General features: G+C 45.9%; 3 protein-coding genes across 3 annotated transcripts; 1 reads left to right on the top strand and 2 right to left on the bottom strand.

The window, feature by feature from the left end:
- Nucleotides 1-3,627: 3,627 nt before the first annotated feature.
- On the bottom strand, nucleotides 3,628-4,631 carry LOC127770899 (uncharacterized). Its single transcript, XM_052296675.1, has 2 exons — nucleotides 4,133-4,631; nucleotides 3,628-3,635 (listed from the first exon to the last, which is right to left on the bottom strand). Exons 1-2 carry the CDS (start codon nucleotides 4,626-4,628, stop codon nucleotides 3,628-3,630), a joined length of 504 nt encoding a protein of 167 aa, XP_052152635.1. The 5' UTR covers nucleotides 4,629-4,631.
- A 2,349-nt stretch (nucleotides 4,632-6,980) lies between these two features.
- Nucleotides 6,981-9,826, top strand: LOC127771738 (wall-associated receptor kinase 2-like). The gene is made up of 3 exons (XM_052297664.1): nucleotides 6,981-7,878; nucleotides 8,007-8,150; nucleotides 8,546-9,826. Exons 1-3 carry the CDS (start codon nucleotides 6,981-6,983, stop codon nucleotides 9,745-9,747), a joined length of 2,244 nt encoding a protein of 747 aa, XP_052153624.1. The 3' UTR covers nucleotides 9,748-9,826.
- Nucleotides 9,827-13,439: 3,613 nt separating this feature from the next.
- On the bottom strand, nucleotides 13,440-14,813 carry LOC127769856 (phosphoenolpyruvate carboxylase kinase 2-like). The gene is made up of 2 exons (XM_052295516.1): nucleotides 13,982-14,813; nucleotides 13,440-13,825 (listed from the first exon to the last, which is right to left on the bottom strand). The coding sequence occupies exons 1-2, from the start codon at nucleotides 14,784-14,786 to the stop codon at nucleotides 13,773-13,775; spliced, it is 858 nt and encodes a 285-aa protein (XP_052151476.1). The 5' UTR covers nucleotides 14,787-14,813; the 3' UTR covers nucleotides 13,440-13,772.
- Nucleotides 14,814-15,093: the final 280 nt, after the last annotated feature.

The following is a 15,093-nucleotide window of genomic DNA, read 5'->3' as shown; positions in this document are numbered from 1 at the left end:
AAAGGAAAGTACTTGCGTCAGGGAAAGAAAAATGATGCTCGACGACTTAGACCTTAAAGCCAACCCACCAATCTCGGTGGACCTTGTTGGTCACTTAGTCGTCTTATGAACTGCGGTGCGGGACATCCAACTAAACGAGCATCCTGATCAAATTATCTGGAAGTTCAAAAGCCAAGGCCAATACTCAGCATCGTTGGCTTACCAGGCATAGTGCCTTGGGGGCACCAAACACGATTTTCAACTCGCTCATTCGAAAAGTTTGGGCGCCGGGAAATGCAAATTTCATGCATGGCTAGTCATCCGAAATAGGGTTTGGACCTCCGACCGGCTCATGATTAGAGGATGGAAAAATAACGAGCTTTGCCCCCTATGCCGTAGAGAAGGCGAAACAACTCTACATTTTATTGTCAGTTACAGATACACAAAAAGAATATGGAGTATGGTAGCTGCCTGGGTGGCTTACCAACAGCTTGACCCTAGACAATAGGAGGTGACCTAGATCGTAAAAGACTGGTGGGAAGCTCTAGCAAATACAGCGGGAGTTCCAAAAAAGGAACTGCGTACTCTCATCCTCCTTGTCGTTTTGGAGATCTAGAAAGAGATGAATCAATGAATCTTCGAGCATAATGAGGTGCGAACATGGGAAATGGCAGGAGCAAATCGTTTACATGATCTTTTGTCTCACATTGTATAGTGTTTAGAGCTTCTCTTTTCTTGTCCTTAGGGGCTGCATTTTTCTCCCTCTATATTTAATAAAAAGGCACAGTCTCATGCTGTTTTCCCTTAAAAAAATTAGGGTTGATTTCAGGATTTTCACAAATGCCTACGGTTGTGATTTTTTTTAATAAATTTTTTTTGCAACTCTAAAAGGTGAATCATATGTTGTCATACCCACCATGATTTAATCATGGTGTTCATAAATATTATGACCATACAAGTACGATTTTAAAGGAATTTAGTGAAATCAGGCATATGCTGCTAGTTTCTATTTCTTTGAGCATATAGCGTGTGTTAGGGGGTAGGGCCGGCTCAGGAGCAGGGCAACGGCCTAGGGCCCAGCCAAAATAGGGGCCCCGATCCATGTATATACCCTGTATAGGTATTTAGCCCAATAGCTTAGAATTGATCCTTCTTACTAGATCAGGTGATGATCCAATCCATCGATCCTTCTCACTTATTAGAATTGATCTGTCCTTCTAATTTATTTTTTGTTCCCCTTTAAATTACCTGGATTAGGGACTTAGGGTTCTACCGTTTTGGGTTCAACCGTTCAAGGGATCAATATAAGTATACAACCATTCAGTGCACCATAAGTCCATATATAAGCTAATTAAATTAAGGTATACAGTGGATTAGTTTTCATTAGGCCTAGGCCCTTGATTATATAGATTTTTTCCTCATTGATTTTAGGTCATAGTACTTTGTTTCTACTGTGTTTTTTTTAAAGTTGTCAATCATACTATCGATATTATTTATTGAGAACAAATTACTATATTGCAACTTGCAAACTGCTTGATTTATTATTTACTATATTAGAAATGTTTATTTCTGTCACTATAGTATAGGTGCTTTATAGAGTATATATTACAAGTTAAAAAAAAAATAGCCTAAAGCCCTAAACTCCTGAAGGGACTATAGTGTGAAGTTCGCTAGGGCCCTCGAAAATGTTGAGCCGGCCCTGTTAGGGGGCGTGTTGAAGTGGTGTTGCCATGTTCAACTTTCCGAGGTCACATGACTAATGTAGATTATCCAATTCTAACTAAATTATATCGTATTAATTAGTGTTGAATGTATAGTGATATGTGTGCTCGTCCACGTCTGCCATGTAATAAAAAAATTCAGCCCACCCCTACTTTACGAAAAAGTGTAGATTTAACTGAAACTCTATATTATGTGATTGTTTGTTGATTTCTCCTGTCGAGAAATTTCTTAAGATTTGGAGTTTTCTTCGAAATTAAAGGTACTGTAGGTTTTTTCTGCAAGACTTGCCCGTGAATTTTATCGATTTATTTTCCCCCCTTTTTGCGAGGAAGACTTGACCTCGTGCTGTTATGTTGTCCTGCGTCTTGGACGACTCGTTCCTAACATCCAGTTTATCCCATGCTATATATACACACAGCGGCGTCTGCCTATTCTTTGTATAGATAGTATCTAAAGGCCCACTGCTCTAATCGTCTTAGGAAACGCGGTTCTTCGGGTGAAACTAAACTCTGCAAGGTACTTCTATTCAACGAGAACTAAACCCCCTCGCTTCGCTATTTCAGTTGAACTTTTTTTTTTGACATATTTCAGTTGAACTTTACTGAACTTCAGTTTGTTTTTCTAAATCAACTCTCTGTTGATTTATCCATTTATCTGCAATTTTGCATATGTAATAAAAGTATTGCGTTTTAGATGCTACAAAAAGGTGAAGAATAGTCCCACACATTCACCAAACAGTTAATTGTTTAAGGACATATAACTGCTAGTGGAGATCCAAGCTAGTTATCATTCTTTTGCTAAACAAATCGTATACGTACGTATATATGCTGGTACTTGCAAGGAAGTGTTCAAAAAACAAAACTTAATGTTGACAAAAACCAAACCTACCTCACACACAAACATATTTATTCAGTTATATACTAATAACCAATCCATCATATACCCTGTTGATATATCATACAAGAAAATTAGCGTGCCGACTGGCGCACATCATTTTATTAATTACCCGTTAATATTGTTTAGTGAGCTGATAATATAATAACTACTAAACTTAATACTAAGTTGATGTTGGATGTTTCTTACTTACGAATGGATGTAGATGTTATTAGAAGAAAGCGAATCCTTTTATATTAACAAAAACTATAGAGAAGGGGTCGCTTGAGCTAGCTAGCGGCTCAACGTTCCCCGCATTATTACATTAATTTATCATTTGCTATATCCAACTCATGTTTGATTTTTGAAAGTTAAATTTCCAAAATAGCCTCAATTGAGCACTACAATTAGCAACTTGTGACAATGCTTTGTGAATAGGATCAAAGGAATTTGACTTGTGACAGTGTACTTTGTAACTTGTAGGATTCAAGACTTTGGTAAGGACTAAGGAAGTTGAAACTTGTTAGCACTGTCATAGCCTATTTTATAAACCATAACCAAAATCAAATTTTAGAATATTAGAGTTGATTTTGTGTTTTTTTTCGTTCCCTTTTATTTTTAGCCTCGGCGGCCTTTTGATCTGATTAGATTAGAGATATGAAAAGTTTTACCGTTAAATTGTTTTGTTTGCTTTTCTTTATATTTTACAGATTTGTTAATCTTACGTGAATAATTATTTATGTGCGGTATTGACATCCTTTATTATGCGTGAGTGACACTATTAAATTATTTTCCCCACGTTTCAAATTCATCGTTGTATATATCTTCACATACATATATCGTTTTAACTGTTTTTAACAATACTTTTTCTTAGCAAAATATAATAATTGTAAGCCTATGTAGGATTGTATCATACTAGAAATTTAGGGTGAGTTGGCACGCTTAGTTTTTAGCCCATGGATATTGTTAATGTGTTACCTAGAGTATAGAATATGATAAAAACTTTGTAATGAGTATTAAACTCTAGCTTAGTGTGTAGCAAATCATATTATTCTAAAAACCTTCAAATTAAATGACAGCATTTTATTAAGAAAAAAATATCTTTTGATATGTGATATTTTATTTTGAAATGAACTTGTATAAAGAATTAGATTATGAATGTGATTTTAACGTTCAAGATTGGATTTTTTTTTTTGAAAAAAGTACGAATTACCCCCCTGAACTATCGCGGTCGGCCGAATTACCCCCCTAAACCCAAAAACCAGACATTATTCACCCTAAACTTTCAATACCAGACGAATTACCCCCCTCGATCCAATCCAGAGTGGTTTTGGCCTACGTAGCGTACGCGTGACAATCCAGTCAGCATTTTCTTTTTTTTAATGGTAGGGACCACCTGTCATATATATACTCCCTCATCTCCACTTTCCCCTTTTCCCCACTTCCTCTCTCTCTCGGCGCACACGGCGGCGCGTGGCGGCGGTCGGTCGACGCGCACGGCGGCGTGCTGGGGCGGGTGGTGGGCGGCGGCACGCGGCCCACTGCAGCGGCACGCAACGCTGGTCGGCAGCGGGTGGTCGTGAGGTGACGCGGGAAGACGGCGCGGGCGCGCTCCTAGTGCGGAAGGGCGTCGCTCGGCCGTGCGGCGGTGGAAGGCGAGCGTCGCGTGGCGCGGCCGGGCGTCGGTGCAGTCGGCGGTGGCGATGCGCGGCGGATGGTGCGGTGGCTGGCGACGGACGACCTTGTGTCGGTCGACGCGGCAGACGGCGAGGCTCCTGTGGCGCTAGGCGCGGACGCACGGCGACGAGCACTGACTGCCTCCCCGCTTTTCCCCTTTTTATTTCATATTCTTTTTCTGGTTCTTGTTCCTTTCCTTCCCCGGCTTGACGGTGGTGGTGCCGCCGGATGGCGCTTGGCACGGCCGTGCATCGGCGAGGCGTGGTTGAGCGACGGCAAGACGCAGCCAGGACGGCATGCGGTGCGGCAGCCGGACGGCATGCACAGCGGTCATGTCTATGCAGCGGACCAAAATGACGGCTTGTGCTGCTGCTCATTGGTTCTTTCGTTTTTTTTCCACTTTTTCTTGTTTCTTCTACTTCTGCTCGTTTTCTTCATTCTCTCTGGGTAGCGCTCCACAGTATGGTGGCGCGGCTGCTAGTGCCGTGGTCGTGCAGGCGGGCGGGCACATGGCGGGGGGCCGCCGTGGACGCAGGCTACGACCATCTCGCGGGGGGCACATGGAGGGGCTGCCGTCGACGCAGCCTCCGTGTCCAGCACTGCCGCGGCCTCCGCGTCCCTCGCCGCCGCCGGCTCTTCCCACGCCACTGCCGCCGCCGCGGCCTCCGTGTCCAGCGCGACGACGACGACGCTGTAGCCGCCGCGCTGTGTCCTCGCCGAGAGAGGGAGAGAGAGAGCGAGAAGGGGAAGAGAAGAGAGAGTATATGACAGGTGGGCCCCAGCATGTTTAAAAAAAAGAAAATACTGACTGTGTTGCCACGTGTACGCCACGTAGGATAAAACCGCTCTTGATTGGGTCGAGGGGGTAATTCATCCTGTATTGAAGGTTTAGGGTGAGTTATATCTGGTTTCCGGGTTTAGGGGGGAAATTCGGCTGACCATGATACTTCAGGGGGTAATTCATACTTTTTCTTTTTTTTTACTTGTGAGGTGTATAAAGGTATTTATTTTGGCTCTAAAAGAACTTATTTATTTTCATTTCTTTTGAACTTGGTCCTCGTGATTTATTTAGCTAAAGAGAGATAGATGGTTTGTTGTTGGGCTCAGCCAAGCTGACCCAACCCAACCTGGTTTGCTTGACATTTGTGTACCTCAGGCCAATAGACATGAGTAGGCTACGGGCAGATGTGTGCACGTACCACGACGATAGGCCTCTCGGAGTAAGCAAACGACATATCTGCAAACAAAAATTAATTATAAATAAAACTTTTATATACATGTTCTTAGCGATCTAAAAGCAAATGCTAAAAATAAACTTCGATAAAAGATAATCAACTTTAAATTTAAGATTAAAAATTTAAATTTTGATACATAAGCATAAGCGAAAATATGAGGCCCTACGCCTATTTGTGCAGGACCCAGTTGGATACGTGGCCCATCCGCTCGCGCGCTAGCCACTAGCTTCTGATTTTTTCTTCTCTTGATATCTCCCGAGTTCTCAGAAGAAAATTATGTAAGACCTCCATCCTTAACAATCCAGAAAGACCCCGTTTCTCGATTGCCACGTGTCCAGCTGTCCACACGAATCTTAAAGCACCCATCTTATACCTCTAGCTCAAATGCCCAAAATTTCCCATCCTCTCTCCTCTCCACTCCCCCACCTTTCCCTTCTTCCCTTCTCCTTGGCTGGAGCCCCATCTCTAGCGCGAACACATGCTCCACCGTTGCATCCTCCGCTCCTCGGATGGAGCCCCATTTCCGACGCGAGAACACGCTCCCTCGCCTCCTCCTCCTCTTTCCTGTTTTTAGCGCAGGATGCAACGTGTGTTTTTTTTTTTTTGGCAACCGATCAATTTTTCTTATGTATTTGTTTCGGAACCTAATTAACCTAGCGTAGCGACATGCAAAATTTCTTGTAGCTGATACTGTCTGAATTCTAAAGCTACATGTGCTGAATTTTGAAGCAGACAAACAACATATCTGCAGCTTTGATCATCAGGCACCTAAATGCTCTAACTTTTCAGGGGAAACGAGAACAAATTAACAAACACAAACAATTTGACTGGAATTTACAAGTTCATGTAGATTTGCGAATTGTGTTAAGTTCACAAGTTCATTGTAAATTTGCAAACTGCGTTACTTTCATAGATAAGTTGGAATTCCATATATAATCTACTTAATATTGTCTGTTCACCCATTACAACGCACGAGCATTTATGCTAGTATAGTAAAACATGCTTATATTTTAGAATGGAGCCAGTACTTTCTAGTACCTTGATATACCCTTATTTTAAGGTTTCAAGAGTTATCATAAATTAATTTAGTGGTAAAAATATAATGGTGTACTTCTTAATTAACACCATATTCAGAAAAGGCTCATATATACTTCTCAATACCTGTTGAAGACTGTAGAAAAATACCTGCAGCTTCTCATCAATGACCCTAAAATGCTCCTAAATTAACATATGCGTATTTATAGCTCTATACTTCATCTTTGGACACTACAATGGTTATGGCCTCTTTTTTTTTTTTTTGAAAGAAAGGCAAGAGGATTTGCCATGGTTATGGCATTGGTACTTTCATCAAGGAAGTCTAGATCTACTGAAGTGAGAGGCCATATTCTATATCATGTCGTTTGCATGCAACAAAATATATTTTACCACTCAGCATAAAATTTATGTTTTATGTTACAATTATCATGGTTTCCAATTCTACAGCTCGCGTGCATTATGAAGGCGATCCTGCAGCTTGGCCTTATCCTTGTACTTTCTGCGGCACAATATGCCCCTGCAACTAAAGTCCCTAGATCTGATTGCCAAAAGCAGTGTGGCCATGTTGACATGGAGTACCCATTTGGCATCGGCGCTGATTGCTCACTCAATCCAGCTTTCGACATCAACTGCACGAATTCGAACAACCAAAATGGTGTGTTCAAGCCATTCGTTGGTGACTTTGAGCTGCTCAATATCTCCTTGACTCATGGCACCATTCGGGTGCTCATGGACATCCCGACATACTGCTACAACACGTCTACTCAGGATATGGAGAATAGTACTGTTATTGGGTTCAATGGCACAGATACTCCCTACCGGCTTTCAGACGTCCACAACAAGTTCACTGTCGTCGGGTGCAGCACCCTTGCTTACATCAAAGACGACGGTGACAAAGGCTATCAGAGCGGATGTGTCTCAACGTGTAACGACGCCTCTGACTTAGAGGACGGTGCCTGTTCCGGCATGGGCTGCTGCCAGACCGCGATACCAAACGGAATGTACTACTATGAAGTTGGCTTCGACAGTAGATTCAACACAAGTCAAACCTGGAGGTCCACCGGCCGTTGTAGCTATGCCACGCTGATGGAGGCAACTGAATTCAACTTCAGCACCGCGTACATAAACTCCACCAAGTTAATTGATACATATGCCGGGGGAGCACCCATGGTGCTTGACTGGGCTTTGCGAGATGTGGAATCATGCGTGACCGCCAAACGGAATGAGACGGGCAATTATGCTTGTCTTAGTCGTAACAGCGTGTGTGTGAATTCCATCAATGGCGAAGGGTATTTCTGCAACTGCTCTCATGGGTACGAAGGTAACCCTTATCTTCCGGATCCAGATGGATGCCACGGTAAGTAGATTTTTTATTTTTTTATTCTTTTTGCATAAAACGCCCAAGAAATTGTTCGTTCAGAGAGAATAGACTATTACTTCAAGCTCTTAGTTGTGTGCTTATGCCCATTTTTATATATGCTGCAGATACCAATGAATGTTATCACAACCCATGCCCTTCAGGTGGCGTTTGTCATAACACGGTAGGAGGATACTATTGTTCTTGTCGGGCAGGAAGAAAGTTTTCCCAGGAAACAAATGCATGCAACCCTGATATCGGCCTAATAATAGGTAACACCTTGAGATCACTAGCTATCGTTAAAATTCTAATCATATTTGTGTACTTGTATGATCTACAAGAAGTAAGAAGACCCAAATGAATGTAAAATCAGATGACACGTTTTAAGTGAAAAAAACACTACTCCCTCCGTTTCAGGTTATAAGACTTTCTAGGATTGTCCACATTCATATATATATATATATATATATATATATATATTAATGAATCTAGGCACATATATATATCTAGATTCATTAACATATATATGAATATGAGCAATGCTAGAAAGTCTTATAATATGAAACGGAGGAAGTAGTTGTTGCACTCCGTCTCCATTTCTCTCAAAAGGAAAAAGAAAAACTGAAGGCAGCATTACTCTTATTAATTTGGTCATGTTGTTGTGCAGGAGTTGTTGTTGGTTTTTTTGTTCTGATGATCATTGCCTTCTGCGGACATATGATTATTCAAAGGAGAAAACTCAACAAAATTAAGCAAGAATACTTTCGTCAACATGGGGGGTTGCTTTTGTTTGAGAGTATGAAATCAGAAAAGGGTCTTGCTTTTACAGTATTTACAGAAGTTGAACTCATACACGCCACAAACAATTTTGACAAGAGCAGAATAATTGGACAAGGAGGCCACGGAACGGTTTATAAAGGGATAATTAAGGACAACATGACAGTTGCAATTAAGAGATGTGCACTAATTGATGAGAGGCAAAAGAAGGAATTTGGCCAAGAGATGCTCATATTATCCCAAATCAATCACAAGAACATTGTAAAACTCTTAGGTTGTTGCCTTGAGGTAGAAGTTCCTATGCTAGTCTATGAGTTCATCCCAAATGGAACATTATTTGAGCTTATCCATGGAAAGAACAGAGGGTTGCAAATCTCTTTCAATACCCTCTTGAGGATTGCTCATGAAGCGGCTGAAGGGCTTCACTTCCTACATTCATATGCATCTCCACCAATTCTCCATGGTGATGTGAAAACCGCCAACATACTTCTTGATGAGAACTACATGGCCAAAGTGACAGACTTTGGAGCATCCATACTAGCTCCATCCGACAAAGAGCAGTTTGTCACAATTGTTCAAGGTACCTGTGGCTATCTCGATCCTGAATACATGCAAACGTGCCAATTGACCGACAAGAGCGATGTATATAGCTTCGGTGTTATCATTCTAGAGATACTCACCGGACAAATGCCACTGAAACTCGAAGGGCCTGCGATACAAAAAAGCTTGTCGTCGGTTTTCCTATCTGCCATGAAGGAGAACAATCTTGACTCGGTGTTGCTGAGCCATATAAAAGGCCAAGAGACCATGGAACTAATCAGGGGACTTGCTGAGCTAGCCAAACAATGCCTTGATATGTGCGGCACCAACAGGCCATCGATGAAAGAAATCACCGACGAGCTGGGCCGATTGAGGAAGCTCTCTCTGCATCCTTGGGTCCAAGTCGATACAGAGATGGAAACAGAGAGCCTTCTTAGCGGACCATCTACAATCTATAGTGGTCTTGAGATTGAAGCAAGTAGTACCGGCTATCTTGGGGATGAACGTGAGAACCTACCGATGAACCCAGGAAGTACCTATTATGCGAGGTGATTAAAAGGCTAAAGCATGTAAAATAGCACTCCATTAATAACTTGTGTGCCATGCTAGGGCGCTAGGCGCTTAGGCCAATTTGTAGAACATGTTCAAATATTCCATTTCCTCTCTTTCTGAACCTGCTTAGTGGTTACATGTGTATGTATTTTCTGCTCAGCACGGCAGCATACATTCGATGCAACCACTACACCAACTTGTAATTGTTCTGTTTTGCAATCGCTTCCTGTGATTTTGAGACCAGTAAAATTTCAGCAAACAGGCATCGTTTCGGCCCGGCCGCGTGACATCGGGACCTCTGATTCGTGGCCCAATCAAATGAACATGAGGCCCAACTTACTAAACCAGCTCGGGCGATCAGGTCAGGCAGGCCCTGTTAAATTCCTCCTCTTCTATAGATCTATTCAGATGGGCCGGTAGAGTTAGCGTCCCCTCGTCCCCGGCGAATCGACCACACCACCACATCTATCGGTATCGGGGCGCCGAGCTGCCCCCGCCGATCGATCCGCACGACGCGGTCGTCGTCGCTCGCCGCACCCGCGCGCGCGGGCGTTTCTCCACGACTCCACGGCCACGCGCCCTTCTCAATCGCGGTGTCGTTGGTAGCCGCCGTGGGCCGTGGCGCCAGATCGGCGACCCACCGAACCGAGCGAAACGAGCGTAGCGATCGAGCGCGAGGGAGGCCGGGCGGATGAGCCGCTAAGATCGCCACGTCGAGCCGTCCGTGTACTGTGGGTTGCGGCGGCTAGCTAGTGCTAACGACGGGCCGGGGTGTGGGGCTGCATTGGTTGCGCAGCAACAGAACGACCGTTGCTGGGTCGAGGGCACGGGGTGGTTTTGGTGGTTGCCGATTGCCCGGTTGTCACGTAGGCCGACCGGTACGCGGCCAAACGTATCAGACGCGCGGCTGAAGCTGCCGGCCGGCCTATCGATCGTCGGTTGGCGCGTCGTCGTCAAAGGATGTTTGATTGGACACCGCGCATGTTGGCTTCCCATTCGTGCACCTCGTCCTAATTAAGACCCTACAAAATAACCTGTCCTAATCAATCCCCAGCTAAGTACTGGGAGCGCTATATGATGCGGTCTAATACTATAAGTAACCCAGTGCTCAAGCAGGTACAGAGTACTAACAAAGTATTGCATGCAAATGGTGGAAAAGTTAGGGGGGGCACACTAGGATTGATGTGGTGCGGATATGGGCCTAGCTAGCAATACTCCGACAAACCATAAACATGTGGAGTGGTAGTGGGCACTGAGAATGAATGATCATTAACAACTGACGTGACATTGACCGGTTTTAGTTTCACCTGTATGGGCACAAAATGAGCCAAGATATGGACATAAAAGATTTGAGTTTCCTACTCTAGTGTCCATCCTTGCTTGTTAAAGAAACCGCAGATACGACCTAAAAACGGTGTTGGGTCCCAATCGATCATGGGATTCATTCACCTAATCTGTACCTGATAGTAGGTTTTTCTTAGTCGTGGAGACCAAACTTCATCTTTGTTAATTGCTGATAAGAACGGTTTGTTTCCTGATCTGATAAATGGTAGACATGCCTTTTTTTGGAAAAAGTAGTCCTTAATTTCTTCGTCGTGTGTTGTCTAGATCAGATGCGTAGCATTTTCCATCAGATATTACTGCTCTGTGCTTGATGACTGCCAGGCCATCTGGCCCATCTTCTCCTATATCTAACGCGTCCAAATGGCCGTTCTATCGTGTTGCTTTGTACGACGATGGCATTTGGTTTCCGACAGTAAGCCGTCGATCCTCGTGTGACACTGACGGCGGCGAGGGCCTGCTGATCAAACAGAAGAAGCATCGTATATACTCCTATGTGATTAGTATCCCGGAGAAGCAACTTGTCAGACTACGAGTGTACTCCTAGTTGAGAAGGCGGCCGGCGGTCGGGGCAGACGAGACACGCACCGCCACGACACCATGCGCTCGTGTAGTCCTCCTGATCCAGAGGCCAAAAATTGGCGGTAGCCGAATGCTGGCCAGATAGGGTCACGTCATCACGTGGTCCTGTAGAGACTGCTTTGTTCTGGAGCCGTTTCCTCCCTGTACGTCGTTTCGTGCCCACAGATACGTGCACTTGCATTGCAACCCTTGGGGACTATATGGTCCCGGGCCATATGTACGTGTACGCAACCACAAGCCGTGAGACGAGCTTTGTTGTGATAACGTGAGAGGGCGAGGCAGCTAAGGTGGGTCAAGGGAAGACAGTAGTAGCGCCGGACAGACAGCACCGTACACGGTACACCGGTCTCTGTCCTGGACCGGGGGAGTCCACAAGCAACGACGCCACCTCACCTCACGAGCGCAGGCGGTCCACACAACTCACCACGTGACATGTCTGCCTCTCTTTTGTTGTTACCTGGGCCTTTTTGATCCTCTACTCCTGAGCCCCCACACACACACACTGCTGTCACTAGCACCTCGAAATCAATTAACCAAAGCATCTCGTATTATTACAGCAATTTAGGTACTCCTAAGGCATTCACACTGCGTCCGGTCCTCGTGCCGTGACCAAGGGAAAAAGACAAAGTAGACATGTGTAGGCTGAGCAGCGGAGAAAGCAGGGAACAGATCTTCACAGTGCTCCAGAGTGTGCTTACGGTGCCTCACCCCACGCACTCACTCAGAATTAGACTGAAGAACGAGTGACCAAAATTGAACACACGAACTTCAGGTAGGTATGACAGTAGCAAACGTGGCACATAATATTTGTTGAGGAACTATAAGGCTGAATGCCAACTCAACCCACTGTAAATGCCTCTGTTTGGCAAAGATTCCCTTCGCTCCTGCTGCCTGCTGCTGCTGGGCAGAAAAGAGCAGTAACCTATCATCAGGAATCTCTCGAACCGGACGCCGACGGCAGAGAGTGGAGCTCGAATCCTCCTGCCAATTTTGTTGGCAGATTCTTGCTTGCAAACCAAGCGAGGACAGAAAAAAGCGCTCGCTGGAGACGGGAACAATGCGGAGCAGATTACCCAAGCCGGAGGGGATAAACCGAGGATATGCTTGTGTGTGGCGCCGCTAAAACCGAGTTCCATATTCAGAGCATCATATCGCAGGTGAGGCACAGAATTCTTCCAAGGGAGAGAAGCGACGAGTTGATAAGGCAAAGGTTATAACGTGAGAGTGTTCGATAATGCCACACCGGATCGCTATCGCCCCCTCCTTATCACTTCGTTTTCTGCCCTTGCTTATAGGAGAAGAAGAACTGGAATCGATCGACAGTGGAGAAAAAGGGCTGTACTTTACGAAGATGGTCTGATCCGTCGCTGTAGGTGAAAATCACAGTTTCTCTGGGCTTAATTCCGCGTGTCAGTTCCGGCCTCATCCCTCGTACTATGGTTGTATTATCTCGGTGAAGACAAACAAACTTCCAGAATGCAGTCCTCACAGAACAGCAAACGGATAGAACTAGCTAGCTCGAGAGTTTTATCTATGGATCAAAGTAGCTCCGGTAGAAGATAAGGTGGGTCCTGTAATCTAACCCGGGGGTTAACAAAAATGTCATGGTTTATGTATCCACAAAGAACACATACAGAGAATCCACTGTGGTATGGAGAACCACAGAGGGTGAGAGAGAGCACAATGCAGAAAGCTATCAGCAATCTCAACTTGCAAAGTGCAAACAACCATCATAAAACTGGCTAAAACTAAAAACCGTAAAAAACCCATCAAAAGATTGGAGAGACCACTCTCATTTTTATTAACGATCTTAATTATACAAGCAGGGTTAGTATTCACAGCAGCACTCCCATTACACAAGCAAGCGTTCTTCTCTCAGGCAAAAAGCGGCAACTAAAAAGGGCTTAAGAAAGAGAGAAAAAAACACAGAGGCTAGCGACCTCCTCCTCCTCCTCACCACTCCTGGCTGGATGTATACAGTGTTACTACTCTCCACTCTCTACTTCTTCTACCAATGCATCTTCCTCTCTCGTAGGCGTACTCGCATTTACAAAGGCGTATACACAAGAAGCCGTATTATTTGGAAATCTGATACGGATTCTTCAGGTCGGCTGCACATCGCGTGCTCCTCCTCCGCTCACGATCCACGGGTGCCCTGCATTATGCAATTCAAAACAAGATTTAGTAAAATTATAGGCAGACAGAGACAACTAAGTCCAGAGAAATAATCATGCGTTTTGGAGAAAGAATTTATCAGGTGTTAATGTACAAGGTGAAGAAGAGAAATCTGTTTTGATGGTGTGACGCTTACTCAGGACTTGCTCGGCGGAGAACCTCCTGTAGACGTCGCGGCACATCATCCGCCGCATCAGGTCCTTGGCAGCCGGCGACACGCCGGAGAACAGCCTCGGCGGGAACCTCAGGTTGCCCCGCAGGACGGCGGCGAACACGTCGGAGGCCGTCTCGCCGCCGAACGGGAGCGCGCCGCCGGTGAGGAGCACGTACATGACCACCCCGGCGCTCCACACGTCGGCCTTCTCCCCGTACTCGCCCCCGGCGACCACCTCGGGCGCGACGTAGTGCGGCGTCCCCACGAGCCCCTCGGCGCTGATCCCGTCGCCGACCCACGCGGCGGAGCCGAAGTCGGCGAGGCGCACCCGCGGCGGCCCGTCCCCGGTGGCGTCGAGGAGGACGTTGTCGGGCTTGACGTCGCGGTGCGCGACGCCGCGGCGGTGGCAGAGCGCGAGGGCCTCGGCGATCTGCGCGACGACGGCGGCGGCGTCGGGCTCCGGCACGGGCTGGCCGCAGCGGAGGCGGACCCAGTCGAGGAGGTCGGGCCCCGTGCAGAGGTCCATGACCGTGTGCGTCCAGTCGTCGTCCTCGTAGACGGCGTGCACCTGCACGACGCCCGGGTTGCCCGCGGCGGCGAGCCGGGCCAGCTTGGGCTCGAGCGCGGCGAGCGAGCGGTCCAGGTCGTCGGAGAGGCGGGAGCGGTCGACCGACTTGACGGCGTAGGCCTCGCCGGTGGAGCGGGAGGCGCAGCGGTGGACGACGCCGAAGCGGCCGCGCCCAATCTCCTCGCCGATCTCGAAGTCGCGCTTCAGTTCCTCACTCATAGCACAGGCGGTTGGTCTTTTGCCTCGCGATCTTTTCGGAAAAACAGTTTGATCTGAGAGAGGTGCTCACCTATTTAACGAGCGCCCGACTTTCCGGCTCCCGCCGAATATTCGGATGCCACTGCGACCCAGTTACGCATAGGTCTGTCCTAAATTATTTTTGTATGGGTTTTATTTTTGTATGGGTTTGGTAGTGGATATTTGGATTCATATTAGTGTCCGAACGGGACATAGGTTAAAGCAATCTGATTTCGAAACAAACTCATATCCCCTTCCTTTCATATTATAATTCGCTTTTACTAATAAA

The sequence above is a fragment of the Oryza glaberrima genome, chromosome 4 (genome assembly GCF_000147395.1).
Source record: "Oryza glaberrima chromosome 4, OglaRS2, whole genome shotgun sequence".
Taxonomy (NCBI): Eukaryota; Viridiplantae; Streptophyta; class Magnoliopsida; order Poales; family Poaceae; genus Oryza; species Oryza glaberrima.
The sequence above is the reverse complement of the archived record's forward strand: the minus strand, read 5'-3'. Positions and strand labels throughout refer to the sequence as shown.